Source organism: Drosophila subpulchrella, chromosome 2R (assembly GCF_014743375.2).
Source record: "Drosophila subpulchrella strain 33 F10 #4 breed RU33 chromosome 2R, RU_Dsub_v1.1 Primary Assembly, whole genome shotgun sequence".
In the NCBI taxonomy this organism is placed as follows: Eukaryota; Metazoa; Arthropoda; class Insecta; order Diptera; family Drosophilidae; genus Drosophila; species Drosophila subpulchrella.
Genome location: NC_050611.1, coordinates 17,541,872 through 17,569,536, shown reverse-complemented (window position 1 = coordinate 17,569,536; position 27,665 = coordinate 17,541,872). Strand labels below are relative to the sequence as shown.

The 27,665-nt window shown below is 40.5% G+C and overlaps 3 protein-coding genes across 4 annotated transcripts in view; 1 reads left to right on the top strand and 2 right to left on the bottom strand.

Annotated features, from left to right (window-relative positions):
• Positions 1 to 11: 11 nt before the first annotated feature.
• On the bottom strand, positions 12 to 6,208 carry LOC119549966 (uncharacterized protein CG5098). Of its 2 annotated transcripts, XM_037858358.1 has the most exons (6): positions 5,306 to 6,208; positions 5,082 to 5,246; positions 4,648 to 4,844; positions 4,140 to 4,588; positions 1,505 to 4,080; positions 12 to 1,436 (listed from the first exon to the last, which is right to left on the bottom strand). In XM_037858358.1, exons 1-6 carry the CDS (start codon positions 5,378 to 5,380, stop codon positions 903 to 905), a joined length of 3,996 nt encoding a protein of 1,331 aa, XP_037714286.1. In that variant the 5' UTR covers positions 5,381 to 6,208; the 3' UTR covers positions 12 to 902. The 2 variants fall into 2 exon arrangements, with proteins under 2 accessions (XP_037714286.1, XP_037714288.1); XM_037858360.1 differs by lacking the exon at positions 5,082 to 5,246 and having other exon boundaries at positions 5,950 to 6,208.
• Positions 6,209 to 6,463: 255 nt separating this feature from the next.
• LOC119549968 (thymidylate kinase) lies at positions 6,464 to 7,380 on the top strand. The gene is made up of 3 exons (XM_037858363.1): positions 6,464 to 6,590; positions 6,656 to 7,022; positions 7,100 to 7,380. Exons 1-3 carry the CDS (start codon positions 6,509 to 6,511, stop codon positions 7,284 to 7,286), a joined length of 636 nt encoding a protein of 211 aa, XP_037714291.1. The 5' UTR covers positions 6,464 to 6,508; the 3' UTR covers positions 7,287 to 7,380.
• A 239-nt stretch (positions 7,381 to 7,619) lies between these two features.
• Positions 7,620 to 27,665, bottom strand: part of LOC119550959 — a 36,065-nt gene continuing 16,019 nt past the window's right edge. Inside the window, exons 2-5 of the mRNA XM_037859987.1 lie at positions 12,488 to 13,188; positions 9,033 to 9,264; positions 8,146 to 8,349; positions 7,620 to 8,076 (exon numbers count right to left, since the gene is read on the bottom strand). Coding sequence (XP_037715915.1) covers positions 7,738 to 8,076; positions 8,146 to 8,349; positions 9,033 to 9,264; positions 12,488 to 13,188 — 1,476 coding nt within the window. The 3' untranslated portion in view covers positions 7,620 to 7,737. The remainder of the gene's footprint in view (positions 8,077 to 8,145; positions 8,350 to 9,032; positions 9,265 to 12,487; positions 13,189 to 27,665) is intronic.

Below are 27,665 nucleotides of genomic sequence, written 5' to 3'. Positions count from 1 at the left end.
GTATATTTCTGCATATTTATTGATAAATAAAACGAAAAATTTACAAAAACCCTATCGAGGTTGCCCTCCTGTTGCTTGTGAGATTAAGTTTTTATTGTTTATACGTTTTAGAGTTTTAAAATTATCAGCAATACGTACAGACCTTACTGAATACGAATACAATACAAGGTTTCATTTTGCTGGCTTTAACTTTTCGCTTACATTAACATTACTAATATTATTATACGCATATTATATTGTTTTACAATATTCCATTTTTAATTGGGCTTCGAATGTTCTCGCTTACTTGGTGTCAAACATTTTCTATTTATACGTAACTTTACTGCAACTTCACATCGCATATATCAATTGGAAATCCCCATAGCTACTTCAGTTATCATGATTACTCAGTTGGTTATCGGTATGGCATGGAGTATTCGTTTTTACAAACAGACTGAATTCAACTAAACCGAATTATCAATTATCAATTGGCGTATGTGATGCAGCTGGGTGGGCATTGGACATGGGATGGAGGCTTTAAAATTATTTAGAACTAAAAGGTACTAATGTAAGGAGCAGGACTATGCGAAAGAATAATTTAGGTATTGACTTAAACATAAACAACTAAGGATGCTTCAAGGGAACCTAACTATAACGTGGCAAACGCTCTGATATCGTCTGTGCGGTGCGTCAAGCCTTAAAATGTACAGCGGATTTATACAAAAATCACTTCACGTATTACGAAATGCCCTCCTGGCGATGACGGCAGTCGGAAACTTATGTACAAAGCTTAAGTAAAGTGTGCAGCGTGCTGCGGATTCGGTTGGGTTTTGGGTACGAAGTCGGAGTCGGGAATCTGGGGATCGTGCCTATAACGCTCAACGCTTGGCGACCAGGCGGCATTTCTGGACGCGCACGCGTACTCAGGGAAGCGAATGTATGTTAAACGGGGGTGGCGGTGCGGGTGCGGGTGCAGGAGCTACTGGTACTTCCACCGGCGCTAGCGGCTCCGTTTTCATGGGTTCCACGACCTCAGGCTCACCGCTGTGCAGCTGGCAGAATACCTTGCGGTCCTCCTCCCCTAGACTCCAATTGGCGGATCGCGCGCACGGCACATGAGCAGCCGCCTTGCAACATCGCTGGAAACAACATATACTGGCTCCCGTCTGCTGGCAGAGCACACACTGATACCGCGTACTGTCCCACACCGCCGCATCTAGTCCATTGATGTGGGCGCCAATCAGCTGGATATCGTTGCTCCAGACGGCGCAGTCCTCGTGCAACCAAACTTCAAAGCCGTGCTCTGAGGTCTTGCCCATGCCGCGGAAGGTCTCCACGAACTTGGTTTCGTGACTGCAATCTAGCGGGTCCACAGATGAGCACTGTGAGCGCGATTCATTTGGGTCGTCGCTGTAGGATATCGAGCTGTCGTGCGTCTGCTTGCGCTTGCGTTTGTGCTAATTAAAAGAACAAGGTAAAGTTAGTTTACAAATTTGTCAAACATATAAAGTGTTTCTTATCTTACCATGCTTATCTTAGGTGCCTGCATAATGTGTGCCAGCGTCGCTGGTACTACGGGCAGATTTCGCTCCTGCACCTTTACCATGTCCTCCCGCCTTCGCTTGTTAACAAACAGTCCATCGATGTCCTGTACTCCGGGTGCCTGCACAGCCGCACGATACTCGTCACAGTCGCTAGTCACCAGATACGGACCGAAGAGATCCCCCAGGCCGAGCTTATGAGGACCACGCTTGCAGAACACACATATCCAGGTGGAGTCGGTGGTGTCCGCATCGTAGCGGTTGCTCAGCGTGGAGCTGTGCATCCCTCTCAAGTTTTTTCGCTCGTGCGGCGCCTTTTTGGCCTTTGTCTGCTTCTCGTTCACGTCCTCGGCACTGTGGGTGTTCTTGATACTCACACATCCGTCCGGCTTGATGAGAATGAAGGGAGATTTGAATCTGAGCTCGGGAACTGTTCCTCCACCGTTTGTTGGCGCCGGAGTGCTGTCCTCGTCGGTGGTAAAGGCAGGTTTTCGTCCCGGCTTCTTTCCATTTTGTTTTGCATTCTTCGCATTACCCTTCCCCGCTGGTCCCTTCTTGCCCTTGCCCACGGCATTCTTTTTCTTTGCTCCGGCAGCTTTTGCCTTGGAAGCGGATGCCGCTTCACTGAGTTGACGAGCTGCAAGAGCCGCAGCAGCTGCCGCCGAGGTGCTGGGCTTGTCATCATCTTCCAGTTCCGGCTCTGGCATCACCTTCTTCTTGCGTCCTGGCTTCTTGGCAGGCGGGTCGTCGATCATAAAACGCAGCAGTGAGACATCCATGCCCATGGAAAGTCTACGTGGCGGCGGTCTTCGAGCTGCAGGCGTTTTAGGTGGAACAGGGGTATTCGATTTACTGTCGTCACCTGCTGCCAAGGGTGTTGACGTGGAGCGAGCTTGAGGCTTAGGACTGTGAACAGGACTTGGTAGCGTAGACTTCATAGCCGCCTTTGTTGCCACCGGTCGGATTTCGGGTGTAGATGTTGGCGTTGGTGCCAGAACTGCTAGCACTGAGGTCTCCTCTTTATCCGCTGGCGCATCGTCTGTTTTGGCGCTGTCCAGGGCCAGCTGGGCGGTCAAATCGTGTGATACCAACACTCCCGTTTCCTCAGCTGGCTTTTCCGGGCTGCATATTCTTTCCGTCTCCTCCTCGATGCCGGCAAACATTTGCTCCAGCTTATCCTCCACATCAAAAGCACAGGGCTCAGAGTTGAGAGCGGGTGAGGATTTCTTGGGTGATTCGGGCACTGGAGCAGGAGCAGCAGCAACAGCAGGAGTGGAAGGCGGAACATGATGCGCAGGTGATTCTTTGTTGGCTGCCGGTTCCTCCTCCTCGTCGCACTCGTGAACGCTCACAGCCGGCTTGGCATCAATGTTGCCCTGCTCCACGAGGGCAGGAGATGCAGGTGTATCCGTGGTGGCCTTATTGTTGATCTCAGGCTTTTGATTTCTCTGATTATCATTGACAGCATGATTGCTGTGGCTGCTGTGCGTGTTGGCGCTGGAGCTGCTCGAGCTACTGCTACTGCTGTTACTCTGCGGACTAGGTGGCGGCATTGTGGGAGGCGTGCGCTTCTTGGGAGGCTCATCCTCCTGCTGCATACGGTGCTGTTCTGTGAGGTTCCGCTGCAGCAGGGCCTGCCGCTGCTTCTTGGTCTTGGGGTTCTCGTTGTCGTGATACAGCGTCGAACTGTTGCTGTTGCTACTGTTTTCCGCCGGAGCCGGTGATCCTCCACGGCCGTTCTCCTGCGGCGTCTTCTCATTCTGCGTTTGCGACTGGCTTTGCAAACTGAAAGGCTGAAACTCACCGCCTCCATTCTTGGGCGATCGTTTGGGACTGCAGCTGTTGTTATGGTGCGCCGGCTGTTGTGGTTGTTGATGCTGCGGTTTGCTCACTCCTCCCTCAGGAGCATTTTCATTTGGGGTAACTCTCATCACCGTACTGGCTTTTCGTTTGCGTCGCTTTCGACTATTGCTGCTGTTGCTGTTCGACTCCAGCGACTCCTCATTAGAGGTGGTCAGGTAGGGAGACTCTGGGGCATCTGGCACCGCGTTGGCCGCAGGTTTATCTGACTCCGAATTCCGGTAGGACAGATCAGTTATTAGAGGCTGATCCTCCGATTCTGGTTTGTGCTTAACCACCAGATCGAGATTCGTTAGTTGCGGGTTGCGGGAATGATGCGTCTGATGTTGACTTGAGGAGGCTGTCTGCTGTTGGGCCGCATCCTGGGGTTGTCCGTGGAACTGACCGCTGGTCAAGTGGGGTGGAAGGAGGGGCGGCGGAGCTGTTTGGCTGGCCGCATGCTGATTGTGGTAGTGTAAGTGCTGGGGGTGTGATTGTGATTGCGTTTGATCCTGCTGCATGTGCTGGTAGCTGCCTCCTCCCGAGCTATTGAGCTGGTGGTGCAGATGCAGCTGATTGTAGTCCATGGTGGGTGATTGCATCTGATGAGGAGGCGCAGCCAGCGGTGATTGAGGCGTAGGCGGCGTCTGTGGTCCATTATATTTGGGCGTTAAGTTGTAAGGCGGCTGTTGCTGTTGGTGATAGTTGCGCAGAGGTGAGGCTAAAAAGGACATTATATTAATACGTTGATCGTTCAATATGAAGTTCCATTCATCTTACGTTTCTTGTTGGCATGTTGCTGCTGCACATTGTGCGTGGGCAGTTTGCTAGCTGATCCCGCCGACGGGTAGCCAAAGTCCTTGTCCTTCTGCTGACTCTTCCCCGATATCAGCTCGTGGTCAAAGCTGCGCTTCAATTGCGCCAGCTTAAAGTTCTCGTCGCGAGTTTGCATGTAGTGCGGGCTGGTTATGTGGTTGTTGCTCCCACTATTGCTGCTGCTGTTACTCCCCGCGTGATTGCTGTTTCCAGAGGCAGTTGTAGGCGGTGGTGGCGGCAGCAGGGATTCGCAGTCTCCTCCATTACTGAGGTTTCCTGAAGGGGCTCCCTGATTTTGGCGGCTGGACTGCAGGAGACTAACATGGACAGCTGCCATGGCTGCCATATGTTCCTGTTGCTGCTGCTGTTGCAGCTGTGCGCTGGTGGGCGTGGCATTGGTCGTGAGATTTTGACTGCATCGTAAAGAGATTTGTCAGAACTAGCTTGAAATATAAAGGAAACATATACTTACATTGAAGGGTAGTTGGGCGCATGCATCAGGGATTGTTGCTGCTGCTGGGACTGCTGTGGCTGCTGGTTCGGCGGCTGCTTGGCCAGCGGCTGGGCCGCGCTGCGGGCGGACTGCAAGGACAGGTCCATGGAGTTGAATGGCAAAGTTCCTGAGTAGGGCGGTGCCAGCAATGGATTCATCTGATGGTGGTGGTCCAGCTGAGGATACAGATTTTAAATTAGTACTCCAATGGCTGGCTAATAGTTAACCAAAACAAATACAGGACGGCAGGAAACAAAAGAAAGCAAACTAGGATAACAACAACTCAACTAAACGAGGCTTAAGAAGGCTTCTACGGTCTAAAAGGCGAAGGAATCGAGCATGCTTTTGGGTTCTACTAGGATGTGAAATTCTGGCAGCTTGATCTCGGCGCTCTCTGGCTTTGGCCTAATTACGTTTTTGTGATTGGCCGACATGAAATTGTAAATGGCATCGGGTGGCGGCGGTGGCTGGGCGGAAACCGATCCGGAAACGTGCCAGGCCAGCGGGGATCGCACCATGCCGGGTCGCTCGTTAGACATGTGCGCCAACTGCGGCTGCCGGGGTATGTACGAGGGAATCTGCGGATTACATAGAGGTCAGCTTTCCATTTGGTCACATATCACAGGGTCCTACTTACTTGCAGGGGATTCCAGGAGGCGTTCTGAGCCGCCTGACTGAGATGTCCGGGATGCGGATGATTGTTGTTGGCCATCTCGCTTTCGGCTAACTCTTGGCGCTTCTTGCGTATGTCAACCAGATCATGGGCCGTCCGTCGTCTCTAGGCAATCCTTCGTCCCAAATCCGGAATGTCAAAGAAAAACCGACAGCTGGAAATTCGAGGGGCCGGGGGCCGGGAGGGCGGAGCGGCAGGGGGGAGGCAGGGAGAGGCGACCTAATCCCGCTGGGAAGGATCCTGTGCACAGGACTTGCTAACTCCGGCCGGACAGCCGCTGCTCTTTTTCGCCCATAAACAAGACCGCACGCACTTTTTTCACACACCACCCACACACACCAACCCACTCGGAAAAGGCAAAAAAGGTTTTTCGCCGCTCTCGTGGTCCTTGCGCGATAACGCGATAACAGGGCAGCCGATAACACAAGCTATCGAACGCTACGCCAAAAGCACGCGGTCTTTCGCACTGCCGAACGTCCTGATTATTTTGTTTTTATACCTCTGCTCCATGGCCAGTTGTTTGTGGCTTTTGATTGAAGCGCTTACAGTTAATTAATGCAAGTGCATAGTAATTGAATTGTCACCGGGGCGGGGAATCATAGTTGTACCTCTTGATTTTTAGCTGCAGCGCATTGCGAATTCGTTGCAACGGCATGCGAATTTTTCTTGTTTTGGGTCGCGTAGCGCAGGCAATTCCGCAAAATGGCTAAAAAAAACACCTTAAAGGGCTGTGTTTGTGCGGCTAATACATCGCGGCGAGTGACGAGTGCTAAATAAATGGTATTTTGCAAATGCCGCAACGTTATTGCAATGTTTTTACGTGTATTTTCAATTGTTTAAAACAAAATGTAATTTATTAGAGCTGGAACTAGAGTCGATGTTTATGCGATACCAGAAAGTTGGCAACATCGATATTTTCGTGCAACCATCGATTATTTTTACTGTTTTCAAAGTCACGGTTTGCTAAATTTTGAAATTATTATATAAAATGAAAACTTTAAGTTCAGTTAAATTTTTTAAGAGCTAGCATACAGCTTCTAATATTTTAAATATTTTGGTTATAAACTAGTGAATTTTCCTTAATACCAGATTGTACTTGTGGTCGAAAATTAAATTTTTCAGCCCTGGTTTAGTTGCAATACCAAACAATTGCAGTTGGAGAACGAAATGAGCGCGGGAAAACGTGGAGCCTTGATAATATTCGAAGGATGCGATCGCAGTGGAAAGACCACTCAAAGCCGCCTCCTGGGTAAGTTTCTACGGCCCCAGAAACTTGTTAGATCACTAGTTAGTTAAACAACAAATCTCTTCCAGTTGAGCTCTTGAAATCCCAGGACGTTCCCGTCCAGGCCATGAACTTTCCGGAACGCACTTCCAGCATTGGCCAGGTGATAAACTCCTATCTAACCAACAGCAAGGACCTGTCGGATGAGGTTATCCACCTGATGTTCTCCGCCAATCGCTGGGAGCACATGAACCAGATGAAGCAGAAGCTTTTGGAGGGCAAAACCCTGATTGTAGATCGATATTCCTACTCTGGAGTGGCTTATAGTGCGGGCAAGGGATTGGATTTCGACTGGTGCTATGCCCCGGAAAGAGGGCTCCTAAAACCAGATGCAGTTTTCTACCTGAGAGCTCCGGCCAGTGACCTTGCGAATCGGGGCCAATACGGTGAAGAGCGGTCAGTAGTTGCAATATATATATATATATCTAGAAGGTCAACAAGATAAGAGCTCCACATATCTTATCCCATTGCAGTTACGAAAAGGCGGAGTTCCAGGAGCGTGTGGCCAAGGTATTCGATCGCATCTGCTCCAAGGAGGCCAGCTATTGGCACCAGTTCGATGCTAGCCAGCCGGCGGAGGATTTGCATGCCCAGATAGCCAGTATTACGGATGAACTACTGCCCAAAGTGGCCAACCAGCCCCTGGATAAGTTATCATAGCGCTGGGCCATGCATCGCCATTCATTAGAGGGGATTTACCTTGATTTATGCAATACACGGGTGTTTGTAATAAATGTTTTTAAATGGCGCTTAACTTTTAATTTACGATAAGGCCACAGGCAATAAATCCAAGCATCGAAGGACATCGTTAGGTGTTGAGCGAAATGCATTCACAGCCCAGAATTGCACATCAAGTGGATTAACGAATGGGATTTAATGTAAGCCCGGCGGCAAATGCAATTTAATTTCCGTAATCCCCCTCCATCATAAAAAAAGCACTTTCCCCCGATTTGTTGCTCCATTGTAGTTCGTTTATTTTTTAATATACCATTACTGAGGGCTCTCTCTCTTGACTAAATGCTAAGCTAAAGCGAAAAATAATTTATGCGGATCAATCTTAGTTGCTAAACCATCAAAAAACAGCTCTGAAGTTCATACTTCACTAGGTGAACTAGTTGAACTCGTAGCTCTCGTAGCCCAAGTCCTCGCGTCGACTGCGTTGGGCTGGCTGAGGATTCCTTGTCCGCAGGGTTAGCTGACGGTAGCCCACTCCCGGCTTGTAATCCACATTGATGGGGGCATGGGGTCGCAACCCGGTCACGCCGCCCCGCCTCTTCTGCGCCTGGTGGTAGAAGGCTATGTCGCCGTAGCTGTGCTTCGGCCACATGCACTCACAGCCGGAGGGCACGGTCCGCGTCTCCGATTCCCAGCAGCCGGAGGCATCGTTCAGCCGAATCAGGTGTATGGTGCGGTTGAGCTGGATGCACGAGAAGCCCGTTGCCGAGCAGATCTGGATGGGAGTTTAAGTTTTCCATAAGTCATTTAATGGATTTTTGTTAGAATCTATTAGATAGTCAACCTCTCGCTTTTCGCCTCGCTCGGAGAGCAGGGCACGGAGCAGTTCATTGCCCCTGTAACCGTACTCGTAGTTGTGGCTCCTCGAGGGCTGCGGTGAGTAGCTGTGGGCACAGGTCACCTCCACGTAGTGGTTGGGTCGGTAGTCGCCACTCTCCAGCTTCACGGTCACGCGGTTCGTGGGGCACAGCGACTGATAGGTGACTACCTGTAAATGAGGAAGAGGTTTTGGATGATTGAGATGGTTTCCAGACTCGTTGAGATTGTGTTTTAAAAGTTAGTATTAAAATTTACTAATGATTGTAAATTAAAGATTATTCCTAAAACCTCTTTCATGTAAAGATTAAATATTTCAATATATTATTGTTATTTACTTTTAAATATACATCGATGCAAAAAAAATGTTCTAGTGCTTAAAATCATTTTAAAGGTGCTAAAAGTAAGGATTAAAATTAACTAAAGATTATAAACTCTGGTTTGAATTCATTCCTAAAACTGTTTAATTAAATATTTATATCTAGTATTATTTATTTTCAAATATACACGGATGCCAAAAATAGGTTTTTGTGCTTAAAATCATTTTAAAGGTGCTAAAAGCTATGCTATGAATGAATCCTTCCGAAAGAATTAGTTAATTCTTCACTGCCTACTTTTAGACACTTTTATAAATAATTTCGAAATTCAAGTAATTTAGGATCAAAATAAACTAAAGATTATAAACTCTGGCTTGAATTCATTCCTGAAACAGTTTTAATACAAAGATTAAATATTTTGACCTATTATTATATATTTTTTTACATTTTAAACCGATTTTAAATACCATATAATTTTGAAAATCAACAAACTTCTTGACCTGTTTAATATCTATATATCTCTAGCATAAGTACTTACCCCATCTGTGCTGGGAAATGGAACCGGAGGCATCACACTCCGAACGCGGCGCTTGCGCACATTCTGGATCCCGTAGGGCAGGTTGCCATTCAGCTCGTCGGCGTACTCCTCCTGGCCCGCGTAATCCTCCTCGCCCTCAATGTCCACGTCGTCGGGAACGCCAGTTGGCAACTTATTGTCGGTGTACTCCGGCTGACCTGGTTCTCCTGCTCCTGTTTCATCCATGGCTGCCCTGAAATTGCATATGCATGGAAATTTGTTAGTTTTGGCCATGAATTAGCGCCGTTCTCATCTCGTGGCCCACTGGAGCTGCTTTTGCCGCCACGGCTGTCTGATGTCTCCGCAGGCAGGCGGAAATGACTGCAAAAGCGGTTTTACACAGCGAAAAAATATGGGAATTTATTATATCTTTTGATATTTGATACAGATCGTTAAAAACAAATAATTTTTATAAATATCATAAGTAATTCCAAACGCAAATGTGAAAAAAACCTTTTTTAAATGATTTAAAATAGTATAAATATAAGAATAAGTGGAAAATATTATTATAAGAACATTCTTCTTCGTCGAAAGCCTACACAGCCAGTGATTGATAATCTACTATTAAAAATAACATTGAATAATAAGACAAATTTAAAAAATATATCCTAAAAACAATTTACAATTTTAAGTAGCTAGCCGTTTGCCATGGTTATTTCCTTTGATGAATATAATAAATCCCAATGAGAAAACATTTTCAGGAATTTTCTTCTATGTGGTATTTGCCTGCGGTGGCGTGGTTTTACAAAAAAAAAAAAAATAAAATTCGTTTTTGACGTTTGTTATTTGCATGGCCGCCGCTTCTTTTCTGCAATTTTTCCAGCTGGCCAACAAAAGCGCATCATTCTGCATTCAACTGCAGCAAATGCCAATGAATTTTTTAGCTTTCGCTTTGGCGCGCGGCTTTGTCTGAGGATTGGGTACGCCATGGTGCAGCTGGATTGAGATTGGGGGCCATGGGTAGGAGATGGGAGATGGGCGATGGGAGATGCTCATGGTGATGGTCCTGGCGCTGTCCTGAGCCTGTGGCGCGGCACAAAGCTCCCCGCTCCGCGAATGTCGCTGGCTGCCAGCGGATATCCCCTTTTGCGTTGTCGATGCCATAGAGCCCAGCTCCCTTGTCCTTGTTCCTAGATATAAACCATACCCATACCATACCACCTCCATTCTTCCTGCCCCGAAGCTTTGGCTTTCAGTTCCAGCGGCGTTGGCATTTTTGAAGCGCTCTTTCAGGGCAACAACGGCTTTGATAGTTTTGTCGCAAAGTTTGCGAAAATGTTTTGAAACGAATGCAACTGGAATAGTTGAGGTGAGCGGCTTGTTTAAATTAGCACAAAAAAGGGGCTGGCATAATACTGTTTTGTGTTTCTGTCACAGAGACAAGTGAATAATTGTGGGTTCTATCTGTACCTTTTTCTAGGGTTTAATCTAAATCGATTTGGGTTGGCAATGAGCTTAAGGTGTGCCAAGGGATGTACGAAATTTATATTTATAAAAGTATTCTTACGTGTCTATGAACAAAATGTAATTCAAATTTGAATTTGAAAAACTTAAAAATAGCTACTCTATGGTTTATTATAAATTAATTTAAGAAACCTATGTAGGTATTATTAAATACGTATGTTTAAATAGGTGATTATTTTTGCCCTGGAACAATCATTTTTAGTATTTGAATCTGAAAACTTGGCAAAGTAATATTAATAATTTAGTTTAAATTTAAAGAGGTTGTAATACATACTATGTATAATAAGAAATTATATAGGCCGTGCTAAAAATTGGAATAATTTTCAGCCCGTTTAAAAAAATGCTATTCTCTTTGGAAATAATCATACATATAGGAGATAATCAGATTATGATATTATATTATTATCATTATATTATATTATGTCTTTGCTATAATTTGTTAGGGGAATTCATAGACTAAGTCAGCTAAATGTTAAGTCTAGTTTGTTAGGTTATTTTTTAAAGAAAGTACTCAGTGCTCGTTTTCCGTCTAAACGATGTTTAAGTATTGAGTAATTCCTTTTAAACAAAACAATGCCCGTAAAGTCAGCAATTTAGCAGGGTATTCTTTGAACAAAAGCAGTATTTTCAGTTCTTCCTCAGTCATATTTCTGTTTGAATTTCTTTTGTCGCGCTCCAGCTATCCTTTGCTATTCATTTTTGGTGAATGCAAGACGCAGATTACGTAATCCCTGGCTCAGAATGCACATGATCCTTGCAGCGCCTGATCTCGTTGAGTCCGACAAAAGGGGATAAAGCCCAGTCGACTGGAGGAATCAGCTTAAACGCTTACGTTTGTGCTCACGCTTACGTCATGGGATGACGGCATTGACATTTAGTTGATATGCAACCAGAAAGCCAGAGCCAAGATTATTCGGACTGCCATGGTCCCGGATTCTGCAAAAGGAGCAGGAGTGGACTGGGAAAAACTGAATTGGGAAGGGGTACCAACGATAGGGCTTCATTCCCCTTTGTCGGCTCCAATCATTGGCGGTCACATTTGCCGGCATGTGAAGCCAATGAATATGAAGTAAGTCCCTCTATCCGCCACCATGGCTAATTTTCCATGTTTGGGTTTTCAGTTTTTGCTCCGATGTGTTACCTAACCAGAGATGGCTGTTATCTAGGCTGTTGTACCTTGGGTACATTTACAGTTTACTCAAAAATATAATTTTTAAAAACTTTAAAATTCAAATAAAGTACATAATGATAGCCCATTGTATTTATGGTTTAAAGCCAATATGACACATATTTTTTAACTACTACGATTTTTTTAAATATTAAATAAAACAAATATGTGTTTCCTAACCAGGGATGTTCATTATCTAGGCTGCTTTACCTTAAGGTACATTTATAGTTTACTAATAATACTACGAAATTAAGAGATCCTAATCTAAATAGTTTTAAATATTCTTTTTTGAACTCAAACAATTGCGAATATGATGATAATATGAAGGCAATATTATATACCTTTTTTTAAAAATTCTTAAAACTTAAGGTTTTTAAAGAATGTTGAAGGCCTAACTAAAACCCTTATGACACTGGTTTGATTTTTGACTAGCTCATTGAAATTATTTTCAAAAGACATTGCATTCTAAGCATGATTTAAGGAATATATTTCCTATATATTGAAATGAAGTTTTAAAAAGAATCCTAACAGTTATTGAAAAATCAAGCAGAAGTTATAAGGACTTTACCAATATTTAAATGTTTTGTTGCTTCTTATATATTTCTAATATAAATTTCAATATAAACCAACATGTGCAATAAGATTGGATAAATTTTAATTTGATACTGTGAAAGCCTTTCCAAAATAAGTTGATACTTGCTCAATAATTTACCTGTATATTTTTTATTTTTATATTTCAATAAAGATGTTACCTTTCGCATCACTGGTTTTTTTCTGGTCTTACCTTGGGTTGATGTTGCTGCTGCGACTGCGACGCGCCAGCAACAATTGCTCCTGCTCCGATGGCGGCAGCCAGTTGATGTTGCTGTTGTCCTCCCTGTTGCTGTTGCTGTTGGTGTTGCCATTGCTATTGCTGTTGTCCTGGTTTTGGTCCTGTTCCTGGGCAACGGCAAACCTGCCCACACCTTGAACGGCCGCATTTATGTCGGACAATTGCAGACGGAAGTCATTGCGAGCATTCTCTGGATCATCATCAAACAGTCCCTGTTGCTGTAGTTCAAGTTGCTGTTGCTGCTGTTGCTGCTGTTGCTGTTGCTGTTGCTGTTGCTCGTGTTGCTGCTGCTGTTGTAGATGTTGCTGCCTGTCGTATATGCTGTGGATGGGATTTCCGTAGAGTTTTTGCTGCTGCTGCCATTTGGCCGATGCTTTGTTGTAGTTATAGTTGTCATTGTTGTCGTCCTCGTTGCTATCTGCAATGCCATCAACATCCACATTCGGATCCACATCCCCCAGCTCCCACTTGTAGTTGTAATCCCCGTTGTTGTTGTTATTGCTGTTGCTGTTGTCGGTAGTGCTCCTGTAGCTATATCTATTGTTTTTGAGCCCCGGCGTCGATTCCATCGCCTCATCGCAGGCCAATGCGAGCGTTCGTCTGGAAGAGCCGCTGCCAAAACAGCGAGCAGCTAGAATGGCGGCCAGGAGCAGCTGCAAATGTGGCAGAAACAAAGAGATTGGGGCGATAAGTTGGGTGCGGCACGAACGGAAATGTTAAACAATTGTTGTGTGGCTAATAAACTGCAAAGTGTCAACAGTTGGGCGACACTCGGTGTTCGTCGTTCGGGGGGTTTTCTCATGCAAATATAGCCATTCGAATAGCAAACAATACAGGCGGATTAATATTTATCACATGAGATTAGATATTCACTAAATAGGTTCATAAAAAGAGTGTTTGCGCATCAGAAGCTTATGGAAAACAATATCCTTACCACAAATATTGTATATGAGACTTTTATGATGGGATTTTTGAGAGCTAATACTGTTATGAAATACTTACAGAATTAAATGTTTTTTATTTATTTAAAAATTATTAGAAGCCTATAGATAACAATATTCATACCACAAGAATGGTATTTATCCAATGAGAGTGGGATTTTTAAATGCTAACGCTGGTGTTATATACTTGGGATACAAAGTAGTTTAATGGGTTCGGCTATTTTATTTAACACATCTTTTCTAACAATATGTCTTTCAGGTCTTCTACTTTTTATTCAAGGGTTTTCTATTCAAGTAGTCTGAGTATTTATATTTTTATCAATCAAAGTGATAATGGTTATGAACACATTATCAATTTAATCTTACCATAAATACTTCACGAGCAATACAAATAAATAAATTTGATAATTGGACCCATTTTTTCTAGGAAAAAATGTAAACGACTCATTTATTTATTGTTCTTCCCCCTTTTCGTAACTTATTGTTGTTAAGGTGACGTACTTGTTTTGCTTTTATCAACTAGTAAGTACTGGGGAAAGTCTAGCGATAAGAATCAATATATATACCATCAATGCATTTGTTAAACAAAATCGGTTATCAATTGATAAAATTCCTATTTAAAGCATTACAGCACTTACAAATTTACCTAGATGGTAATCACATATGTTAAGCTTGTTAGGCAAAGTTTTTTAATTTCTTAAAACTTTGTTGACCAGTGCTGCAAACCGAAAATCGACCACTAATTCAACTAAGAGCCCAACAAAATTCCGATTGACGAAACCAAAAACTTAAACAGCCTCCAAGTTCCCACTGCGACGGCTAAAGGGAAAGTTCAATTCCCTGCTGGATGTTGACAATCAATGTGCGTTGAGAATGGAATAACGTCAAGACCAAAACCGAACCCAAATAAGATGAAAAGTTTTCGGGTGGCTTTCCTGCCCCTCGTTTCCATCCTGAAGTTACCCAATCCTTTGGAACACGAAAGTTTTGGCTAAGATTTTCAGACATGTCTGTATTTGTGTCTGGTGGGGATGTGCGATGCCTCTGATTATGTGGTCTGTACAAAAAAAGTGCCCCAAGTGAAAGTAGTTGGGGCGACCTTTAGCGATAATATGCTGCACGCGCTTCCTATCCTATATAGACATCCAGATATAGATATATATATATATATGGAGCTACATTCATTAGAGGCCCACACTACGTGACCGAATAGTTGGCGCCGGAAATGCTCAAAACTAAGATATGAACACAGCTCCATTTCCTGGTCCCTTTTTTCCCTGACGCTCTACAAGTTCTTTTGTCTCAATCTAGTTTTTACAAGCACTCGGAAAAATTTCCTATGTCGAAAACACGTGCCCCAAAAATTATTTAAAATTGTATATTCTCGAATAACTCGCCTTTTCAAACCTTTAAATGTAAATACATCTTTTATAACGCTGTTTAATAATACGATATATGTATACCATCAAAATATATTTATATATATTATATTCTAAAAAAATAAAGTGTTACAAACCTTTATCTTTGAATAAAACATATTTAATTTTTTAAAAGTAAGTTATAGACTTTTATATAATATGATATATGTACCAGGTACATTGTACCTATACCCTAACAGTATTTTATCTTAAATATTTTTTAAGCAAGATAAAAGCTATAGTAGCTCGGTTTTTCTTTCAGGTTCAGTCTAAATATTTTTTATTAATCAGATCCTATCATATTTTTTCCCCGTTTTGTATATGTGCTTGTATATGGCTGTATGTGCAAGTATCTCGGATATATGCAAGTGTTGTTGCCGCTCTGGATTTATAAGATTTCTTTTATGCTCTTGCCGGGCCTACCACAAAACTTCTTTCATTTATCTCGGCCCCTTCTTCACTTTGGATACCCATCCCTCTGGAGCATTTCCAAGTTTCGGGGGGCCAGCAAGTTTGTCAAACTATTTGTATGGAATTCACAATTTGTGTTGATGAAGTTTCGCCCAAGTCCAAGTCGCAAAGCTTACGAAGGCGACCGCGTGATCTGCGTGAACTGTGTGAGCAAGTGTTTATGGAATTGAATTATTTTCCTTCGTCCTTTTTTTTATTTCTCGCCTGGATTTTCCCTAGTTTTGTTTCTGGTAAAAGCTGGTGGCAAGGTGGGCTTTTTGTGTGTTATCTGTTTTTGGGGCTTACAGGTGGCTTTGTCTTGGGCTCGGGCACTCGCTTTGTGTGATTTAAAGTGGCCCCAATAAGCCGATTTCTTTGGTCAAGCTGCCTGAGAACAAAGTACATTTTACTTTGGTGTCGGCTTAATGCTTCCAGGAAACTGCTGCTGTTTTATAAAGCCATTAATTTTTAAGTTTCAATAGAATTATAAATTGTTTGACAGGCGCCTGTTAATTATTTTTTAGGGTTTTGGTTAAAGTAATTAGTTTTGGCTTAACGCAAAGAAAGCTTTTAGCAAATATATAATTAACTTTACAGAATTTGATTATTTTATTGAATAAAATATTGTTATTTTTTTAATAAACAGCAAAGTTTCTTTAATGATAGTTATTATTTCAGAAATTCTTTTTATATGGAATTAATCTCGTCTGACTTTACCATTTTTACCTAACATTATTCCTTAAGTTTATTTTAGGAATACCTTATTTAGTACATTTAGTATAATATTTTTTAAGACCTATATATATTTATTTCCACCTTATGGAGCTCTTTATTCCATGATTTATCTGTGTAAGGTTTTCAGTTGCACTTTCTATTAATTTATAGATTAAAGTATTGTTATTTTTTCGATAAACAGTCACTTTTCTTTAATGATAATTATTATTTCAGATATTCTTTTATATGAAATTAATCTCGTCTGACTTTATCTTTTTACCTAACACTATTAACACTTCCTTAAGATTATTTTAGTAATATTTAGTACATACAACGTGTTATTTCTTGAAATCCTATATTTATTTCTCTCCACCTTTTGTTTCTCTTTATTCCATGATTTATCTGTGTAAGGTTTCCAGTTGCACTTTAATTAAAAATGCGATGATATAACTTTATCGCAATCCAGTTTACGGAAGCAGCTTAGCCTCGATTTATTTTGATATTGTTGTGAAATACGGTTCACGTGTTTCGTCGCATATTTGTATTGCAAAACCGAGCGCAGAAACAAAAACAATAACACAGGCCTGGGCAATTGAAAATATAATTTCATAATTTATGGTGTTAGTTTTCGCATAGTGTTTCACCCATGCTCCCGAGCCTTATGCAAATGATTGTTTTTTCCCATATTATTTCATATTTTTCAGGCTCTTTTTTTTCGATGCACCCCTTTCCGACTGCTGGGCTGTTGCCATTCAATTACATTTTTGCAATCAAACTGCAATGTGGCCAGACAATGTTCAGCTGCTCACCTGGCCAGAGCAGACAGACAAATCGGGTGTATATAGGTATGTATATATATATCTTGCGATATGGTGGCGGTACCATATGTGGGGGGTTTGATGTATATTGCATAAATTTGTGACCTTTCAGTTTTCAATTGAATTTCTCTGCACGGCGGCAATTGTTCGAGGAAAACTTGGTCCTTGCATTTTCAGCAGCCGGAAAAACAACACAACTAAGCGGGTAGAGTACCAATTTGCATGCTTGTAGTGGTCTGTGTTTTTTGGGGCTACAGTGGGTGGTGGTCGTTTTTATATATATAAAGCAATATATATAAAGCTGGCAAAACAAGAGCCTGCAATTCTCCCCTCGATTTGTTTTAATTGTTGTTCTCTGCTGCTCCTGCTGTTGATGTGATCCCCCTTGTTATTGTTATTTTTTCGGCTCTGTCTGGCGCTTATTGGCAATTGTCAAATATTGGTTTTTTCCTATTATTGTTTCATCAATGGCATGAAGCGATTTTAATTAATCGCCCCCAAAAGTTTGCCAATTTTGAAAGTTTTTTGCGCATTAATTTGTTGCCATATTCGTTGGCCAACAGTTGACGGGCATTTTCGGGATGGACCTGAATTTAAGTTTGGGGGCCAGTCTTTCAATTAAAAGCCACCGCAAGAGCCATCCTCTAGATTTAATGTTACGCATACGCCATGTGTGTCATCTACGGTTGCCATGTTTGCACACACACTCTCACACACTCACACACACACACTCGCATGCTGAAAGGACCTGTACGAGTAGCAGATTGGTTGCTCTGCTGGCTGCAAATCCTGTTAATCACCTCTATCACAGGTGAGGCATCTGCACGTAGCTCACTTTTTGCCGCTTTAAGTCGCCGCAGTGTTGTAACAGCAGCAGGAAAGAGACAGCAGGGGAGGTTTGGAAAGAGAGGGAGGATAAGGTGGAAACTAGTTACAACCATTGATGGTAACATAACTATTTTATAGCCAAGTTCGGACATTTTAAAGTTGATAGGAACTATAGTGTTATTTTTTTGATTGTATAAATTATAGATATTTTGAAAATATTTTTGTTTGATTTATTTTTATTAAGATTGTTTTCACAGAATGTCTTGAAAATTACTTAGGGTTAATTTTCAAAAGATAGAATATACACAGAGAGAAATTTTCAAGTAAATTGTTCTTGATTTGAGAACGTTCGTTCTTGAAAACCGTGTAAGTACATTTTGGTATCAATAATCTCAATATTAGATCGAAATGGTGAGAAGAGAAAACTTAAATTGAGTTTATTAAACAACTTTTCAATAAGAGTACACTACTGACTGGACTAATAGTTTAGTTGTTGAGATAAACAATGTAAATTGCGCCAAATCTAAAAATATTTTCATCTTTAAAATTTTGTTATATTTTTAAGAACATTCTGCACTCGAATAAGAATGTCAGAATTCTCTCTGTGTACATCTTTACTCATTACGCTTATATTTTTTTTTTTTGGCCAAGTTTAGTATTTTTTTATAGTTCAGAGACTCTACGTTTTATATTTTTATTATTCTTTTGGATTTCCCTTTCTTTTCTTCTTTCTTCTAAGATTATTTTTACTGAATATCTTAGAAAACATTTACGGACTGACTTAATTTATATTTAACCTCTTTGTAGTATTCAGTTAAACAGTTTACCAAAATTCTAAATATATACCTTTAAGATGGTTCTTAAAAGATCATACTCCATAACGCATTAGTTTTCGAATATGTATTCCGTTATAAAAACTAGACTAAACTAAAACTTTATATATTTGTCGACATATTTTCTTTAATTTTGATTTTATAATTCTTTTTCAAAGAAGGAATTTTATTTTTCTAAGTATTAAGAAAGATAAGGTTATCCTTTATTTGGTTCTTTGCTCATCTCTAAGGACTTGACTAAGCTAACTTTTCAAATGTGTATTTTGACAGCACTATTTTGAGGTTAGCATATGCAGGTGTAGAAGTTAAATACACACCGGTTCTGTCAACTGAGTCCTTGATCCGGCTGATGCCTCCATCGGTGAGCTAGCAGGGCCTTAATGCCGCAATTAGTGGCTCCTCCTGCACGCTGGCTTATTTGTGGCCCTGCGTTTTATGACTCTCATTTGCCGATTCCGAAGGGGAGTGCATTACAGGATTTCCCACTGACCTCCGACCTCTGGCCAACTAAATCTAATCTCTCAACAGGCGAACAACGAACTCGGTCGAACAATCTCTGCAATCCTCTAATGCAGCTTACTTGAATTGAATGGCACAGGCCAATATGGCCAGAAATTCTCTCATAATTTTGGATTTTCCATTTAACGCCTTTGTCTGCTTTTGTCTGCCAGTTGAACTACTTCACATCTCTTTTTGCACCGCTATGGGAAATAATCCCATACCATATTCATTTGAAAATTGAAAATTACCGAGTACAAAATCTAAAGCCTCTAACAATGGATAAAATGCAGGAATTAAATTTCTCTGAGGAAAATCCGACAGGTAAATTTGAAAATTAAATGCTGAGCTAAAATAAGTTTTTAGCAAAAATCGTTACTCCAAAAACATAAGTTCCTAAGAATGCACAATTAGAAATATTTAAAGCTTTTAAAATAAGTTCTATAGATTAAGAAAAGCAACTAATTTAAACAAACATTTAAGTCAAAGGGTTTTTTCTTAGAAATAATAGATAAATAAGAAATGAAATGTGGCGAGTGACATAAATGTCTTGAATATATGATATGTGATATACACACTGATTTCCTAGTGGTAACTAATGATATTAGGAAATCCATTCTTTGCTGCAGATTTTTTTTCCTAAACTTTTTAAAAGGATATTCCTTTGCTCACTATTATTTTATTTATTATTATTATTATTATTGTATTATTTTGTATTTTTGTATTATTTTCTATCCATTTGAGTATCCGCTCTTCACAATTTTCGCGTAGCTGGCCAAATTCCTGTTTGTTTGGCTTGCTTTGATTTCCATATTGATTTATATGAACCGAGGCCGTGAGTGTGTGCGTGCGGGGAATGCAACAAGTGCAACAATGCAATCAACGCATGCACACTTACTCACTCGTTTACACAACCCCATGTATTTAAATGTTGCCCCAAGCATGTGTTTGTGGCATCGTGTGGAATTCTTGCTGCCTTATAGTATATGTGTGTTAGAGGGTGAGTTTGCTTGTGCACAGGAATAAATGTTTTGGGTTGGGTTCTTAAAATAAAATAGGTTATACTGTTATGCAGAATATTCTATTTCATAGCAGTGGTTTCCACACAATTTACAATGTACACTGTGCGTGGGACGGCAGAGCGTGGGCAGAAAAAAAAATGGTACACCACGAAAAAGGTTGGATGAACTCAAAAGGTAATTACCTTACCTAGAATTATTTAAAAAAAAACTTGAATCCAAAGTACTATTATATCTTTGTCGATTTGGTATATTGTATATAATGGAACTACCATTTTTGGAATACATTATTAAGTCTTTTGATATCAAAATAACCTTTAGCATACTTTCTGACCCCTCTGTCGAAGATATTCTATCCATCATAATTATAATCGAATCAATCTTAATATTTACAATATTTTTTCTGATAAAATATTGTACACCAGGAAAAAGATTGGATGAACTCTAAAGGGAGTTACCTTACCGAGAATTATTTAAAAATAAAACTTGAATCTAAAGTTCTATTATATCTCTGTAGATTTGGTATGATGTATATAATGGATCTACCATTTTGGAATACATTATTAAGTCTTTTGATATCAAAATAACTTTTAGCATACTTTCTGACCCATCTATTTAACATCTTATATCAATCATTATTTTAATCAAATCAATCTTTTATCAATCAATCTAATAAATCTCTGTAGATTTGGTATGCTTTATATAATAGATCTATGTACATTTGATATCAAAAGAACGTTTAGCATACTTTTTGACCCATCTATTAAACATCTTATATCAATCATAATTATAATCAAATCAATCTTAATAATCACAATATTTTCTCCGAGTGTATTAGTGCAGCTGAGTGGGAGTGGAGCATATTGAAATTGTTGCCATAGCGAGCGTAATCCCTGCCAGCGACGGGTTTACACCCGCTATGAAAAGGGCATATCGGCAGCCTTTTCCAAATGCTGATGCCAACGGAAAAAATGTAATAAACGCCAAGCAAAATATTTGTCAAATCAATTTAGCTCACACCGAACGAGTGTGTGTGTGAGTGTCAAGGGCAGGATGGAGAAAATATGCAGAGTTCACCCGCACATTCACACTTGGTTACAATACTTTTTCGTGTGAGTGCGGGGTGAAAGTCGATGGAAAGTTTTGGCCCAGTGAGATAAATGGCACTTGAACGTATTATTCTCTCCTTTCTGGTGGGGTAAATGGGATATGTTGAGGTGTATTTACAACTTCTTATCAACTGGGAAATGAGGCGAGCCACACCGATAAGGCCAGTTTTAAAAGCTTTCCCTGAAAGTTTTACGTTCTATCTCTGATGTAATTTATTTTACTTACGAGTAATACTTATTTATACTAAACTTCTTTATAACTTCGAAATTATAGTAGACGCTTCTCAATAAATAAACATATATTTGTTAAAGTATGCTTCCATTGTAAAAGTTAATTAAATTAAACTCATTTAAAAGTAGGTGCTGATAAGCTGGCTCTTAAATGTCATTAATTTTATTGCCCGTCTTTCGAGGGCCCACATAAATATTTAATTTTTCTGAAAGGATATCTCTGCGCCTGCCTTCTCGCTTCTTTAGAATTCATTTTTTTATTTCATGATATTTTATTTTATTCCGTTTTATTCCTTTCTTATTTGCAATTTGGCCTTTTGGGCCGGGGGCCGCCTTACGGGAATATAACATGACAGCGACCCAAGTCTAGCTGTCTGTCGTGTGTGTAAAAAATTATTGAAGCCTCCGTTGAAAGGCGGCTGCTCCATCCAATCCAGAACGGTGGATTCTGTTCTATTTTATATATTTTTCTTATATATATGGCACATGCTTTGATTGAGGTATGCCGCACCAACAATAACAGGCAGCCAGCCGAAATCTCCACTTATTTATTAAATTTACTGCGCTGCCTGTCGCCCGGGAGACGGCGCCGAAAAGCAGGCAGCACTAAATGGGGCCTGAAAAATAGGGGAATGAAGCCCCCAAAGACTCTAGAAAAGGGCTGAAAATTAAAGTTGACCAACTGTCAGAGGACGGCAGGCTCAAGTGGCCGTAGATTTCCCCCGAAAACCCAGAGGCTGTTGTAAATTCGCATTAAAATATGTCAAAATGACAAAAGTCTTTGCTTCTCTTTCATAATTTCGATGGAGTTGTTTACGTAGCACCAGTGATGAGCAAAGTCTAAGAACATCATAACTATAAGTATAAAACAAGGAAGAACGCTATAGTCGAGTACCTCGACTATCAGATACCCGTTACTCAGCTAAAGGGACCAAAGGGAAATGGAGATATGCAAGCAGCAATGCGAGATTTAAATGCGCCACCTACCGGCGGAAGACAGATTTAAGCATTGTGGGCGTTAGGGTAGGCGTGGCAAATTTTTTTTTGGATCAATCGATAGGCATTGACGAGACCAATACATTTCAGTTAAAATTTTTAATCTAGCATAAAAATTGTGGGCGCCACAGGCTTGGGCGGTTTGTGGGCGTTAGAGTGGGAGTGGCATATTCGCATAACAAACTTGCGCTGCGTACAAGGCTACGGAATCTAAATCTGAAATCCCAATACTCTATCTTTGATAGTTTCCGAGATATCCGCGTTCATATTTACGATTTTTTGAAGTTTGTAGGCGGTTTGTGGGCGTTAAAGTGGGCGTGGCAAACTTTTTTTTGGGTCAATCGATAGGTATTGATGAGAACAATTCATTTCAGTTTAAATTTTTACTCTAGCATCAAAACTGTAGAAGCCGCAGTTTTGGGCGGTTTGTGGGCGTTAGAGTGGGCGTGGCACTCTACTGAAACAAACTTGCGCTGCGTAAGAAGCTCAGGAATCTGCTCGCCAAATCTCAATAGCCTAGCTCTCATAGTTTCCAAGATCTCAGCGTTCATCCGGACAGACGGACAGACGGACAGACGGACAGACGGACATGGCTAGATCGACTCGGCTAGTGATCCTGATCAAGAATATATATACTTTATGGGGTCGGAAACGCTTCCTTCTGCCTGTTACATACTTTCCGACGAATCTAGTATACCCTTTTACTCTACGAGTAACGGGTATAAAAATAGGGAAAACTTAACCAAAGCCATTCGAAAAGATATTTCACTTATAAAATATGTAACAATGTTAAATGGTTTTAGACTTTAAAATATTTGGACCTTTGTTAATAGGTACTTTAGGTACTCTCTTAATAAAAGGTACTTATAAATTTGTACCCGTAAAAATGGGTTTCAACTTATAAATATATATCTTTCCAAAATGGTTTTTAATTTAAATTAAAATTTAATTTAAAATTACTTTTAAGCTAAAAACGTCTTCACCAAATGGTTTTTATGTTAGTAAGGGAAACTGTATAAGATAGGTACATTTGATTTTATAATATTTAAAGATTTAAGTCCTGTCTAACGATGTGATATATATAGTCTTTAATTCATATGCTGCAAGCATATGTTAGACAATCAAGCTAAATTTTTCCAAAGTATCTTTTGCTCTAAGATAACAAGATATGTATTTTTTCCTAGCTAGGTATATATTCTTTGGGATATTCCTTACTGTGGTCCTGTGATTGCTTTCGCCCCCCATCGACAATCCTTTGAGCTGTTGTCGTCGCCTGACAAATTGATGCTTTGACGTCCTTCGAGCAAAAGTTTAATCTCTCTCATTGACGAAGTTAAGGCGCCCTGAGCCATTCAAGTGTGCAAATATTTGCCGGCTGTTCTTATTAAATCTTTTTGGGTATTGCCTTGGGGTTTATGCATCAATTTATCACCCCGGCTGAGATTACGAAACGAAACAGAGATTACAGCTGAAAAGGACCAGAAAGATGATGGTGTTGGGGCTGTGAATGGGGATGAGGATGCCCCGAAAACATTTCAATCAGCTGAGGAAATGGACAAAAACTTCCTGCACTTTGCTGCAAAATCTGGCGATGGTCAAGAAAAACGTTTTGCAATTACAGCTTAGCAGTTGTTGTCATTACTGCACTTGCTGAAGACAAAATTCCTTTGAAGTTCCATTGCAGGCGTTACCAGCAATAAGTGTCATGTGAGAGAACCACTTCCGTTTGCTCTATTTATGTGGCAGGACTTAATGACAATCATGTCCTCGTCCTGAAATTGCCTTTTCAAATTGCCATTCTTTGTTTATTTGTGCAGTTTTTGCTCGAAACTTTGGCTCGTTTGTCGATTGCATTTCCCCCAATTCCTCCCAATTCTGATGAGTTCAAGTGGGTGGCACAAGACACATGCCCAATTTATGTTCAAAGTTTGCCCCCATAAATGTGACAAGCTCGGTTGTGTCTATATGGCATTCGGTTTCGAGCCATGCCCACGGCCTGGAATGCACTCCACAGATATCTTTGTAGGTGCCATACATCAACCTGTGAGCACAAACAAATTCCGAGCTTGCCTTTGATGTGAGATTTCTGAAATACCCTCTTCAAATGGGTTATTTTTATTTAAAAATGGTTTAAATGTAATCGTATTAAATTCAATTGTGTTTCCTTAAAATGTATTTTTCAATGCTTAAAAAAAGTGACAGATTGTCAATCAAAGATGAGGAAAGTCAATTTATTTATTATAATGAAGAGCAATTTTTCTACAAGCTTATGGGAAAATAAATCATATATCTAGTTGGTATTTTCCAATATTAGGATAACTATCATTAAACAATTTTTGATTTATTTTTTCCGCTTGTGGAATAAATGTTGTGGTACTGGCATTCTGGACTTTCTTTATTTAATGAACATTATAACCTTTATCAAAAAAAGTTTTAAAATAGTTTGTCATACTTTTGTTAGACAACTCATAGTATTCAGTTTTGCTGAAATATATTTCGTAGTACTCGCATTCTGAAGTTTCTTTAGGGGAACCCATATTTTCCTTCAAAACATTTGATTATTATGGCGCCCCAGTCACCTGCTTTATTTTGTATACCTCCACATAAAATCGGGTTGTATATCTTTTCAGTTGTGTATTTGATAACTTTAGTCGAAGTGCCTTTATTGCTGCCCTCAATGACAATATCCCTGACCTAACCCTCTACCCTATTTACATTGATTGAGGTTGAAGAGTAATTTTGCCTGCTGCAAGAGCTCAAATCTAAGCATGACTCAAGCTGTTATTTGGGGTCTTAAGTATTTGATTGTACTTACATTGTGCCCAAATCATGAAAGTTCAAACAGCCGAAGCGGATAATGCCAGTGGGAAACCCTTTTCACAATTTCAAAATTGTGTTACTCGAGATTGTCAGTTAAGTAGCTAGCAAGTAGTTGAAATCCATACGGGTTACTGAAATGTATATTCATATTGTGCTCGGCTGAAATTCAGTTGCAAGCCAGCGATGCAGAGACACTTGGTTGCCCTTGCAGTTGCAAAGATAGAGCGAAGCAGTTGCAGATGCAGATTTAGATTCGGCTACAGATACAGATACAGATACGGTTGTACAAAGATACAGATACCGTAGAGGTAAGACCGCCATTCGAGTGGCAATTTGTGCGTGCAACGATCCGGAAAAGCCACTCAAGTCTAGTCGAGCCACATGTGTAAATACACAGGGAGATTAAGTAGTCAAATTTATTTGATTTCAGAAAATTAGAAATAGTGTTTGTTATATAAAAAATATTATTTAAATGCATCTTAAGCATTTATTTTGATCTTAAACGCCTTTATAACAGTAGTTACCAGTAAAAATTACCAGAAAATATCGTACCCCATGGAAAAGAAGCGTTGCTTCTGCTGTTAACCACTAATTTAAAAGTAAGGAGTGCTGATTTTATATCAGAATAGATTTAAAACAGTGGTCACCAGCCGAGGCAATACTGTGCATGTGTCGGCAGAGCGCCGGCAGAAATGGGACGTGTCCCATGGGAAAGAGCCATTGATTCTGTTGTTGACCACTGAATATAAAGCATGAAATGTTGATTTTATATCGAAATACTGATAATAATACAACTAAATTACATATTTAAGAGGGGATTGTAACTTAAGTAAATTAAAAATTAGTCCCCAATTGAAGTACTAATTTGTTTAAGTGCAGTTACCGAAAGTATGAATACAAGTTGCTGAGATTACTGGCAATGTGAATGCAAAGGGGTTTTGTGGCGCATCTAAATCAGCTGGCGAATTGCATGTCGGAGGCAATTTTGGCGGGAAAGGCTACAGAAACCATAGAAGCAGCTCAATAAAATAATCATGAGCTTGCGTTGGCCGGAAACAAATGCGCATTTAACATTCATGTTGGCCAAAAATCAAATGCACACATGCAAGACCCACAAGGACTTAATCCTGCTGGCAGGACCAATGCCCCCTCCCCCCCCTTGGCTATAATCTTTTTGCTTTCGCTTTTCTCGCTTTTCTCCGACTGTCTGTCAGGGTTATGTAAAACCAGCCACAAAGTCATTTCACTGAGCGGATGTTTGCGGCCAAACGAAAGGACACGCAGCTCGAAGTTGGCCATATCGAGAGCGGAAAGGATACTGGAGGGGGGGGGGGGGGGGGGGGGGGAAATTCGGAAAATGGACGAGGGAAAACCTCCTGTGTCTGAGCCACGTTTAGCACGCGCACGGTCGTAAATTTTTGGTCTGCACAGCCCCTTGGACAGTTTAATTTCGATTTCCCTTTTATCCAATGGCTGCGAAAATCGCGCGTGCATTTAAAACCCCCCCCCCCCAAAAAAAAACCCGAATTTTAAGGAAAATCGGCGGAAAATCGAGGAAAACTTCTACCGGATGGGCAGTGGCCATTGGTGGAAACGAAAGTGACAAATGCAAGAAAGTCGCAAGTAATACGTAATGCATAAATAAAGGGGAAAAAGCGACGACATTAAGGACATACAAATAATACAAGAAAAATAGGGTATTTTCCCACCGGGTTTTTCCAAAAAAAAACACCCCTAGCACCCCCGCCCCTGTCAACACTTCTGCTTTTGTCGTGACATTTAAATTAAGTTCATGATTTGGCAAATTTATTTTGATTTATGCACATTTGCATACGAGTGTACATGCGGAATTTGCAAATTCTAGTTACACGAAATTTCGCTGGAAAACAGCGAGGACACGCAATTAATTGCCTTGTCATGGCTGGAAAATTAATTTCAATTTTTGAATGAAATCCGAATTGCGCAGCCAACAAGGATTTCATTGAATTTGGGTAAATATTTGCTTCTAGGTCATTGCAATGATCTAATTACGGGGATAATATCCGGCATTAGCCCCAAATCAATCAAGAGCTAACGGAAATTAACCTTTTATAGAGTAAAGATAGGGTAGCAAAATAAATTCAGAAGCCCTTGAATAATTTAATAATATAAAAATAGAATTATAATATTAAACCAATTTATATGGGTTTAATAAAGCATTTGTTTAATTTATAAAATAAAAAAAAATAAAATAGCTAACAGAATTTCTCCTTTTATAAAGGACAAATGGAATATCTAAATAAAGCCATAAGCCCTTGAATAATTTCATAATATAAATATAATTATATGATAAAACCAAATCGTATAGCTTTTATGAAGATTTATTTAATTTATGAATTTAAGAAATAAAATTCAAATAAATCAGTGAATGGTGAAATTCCAGCTCGTCCTTCAATACCATCTCATCCATATTTAA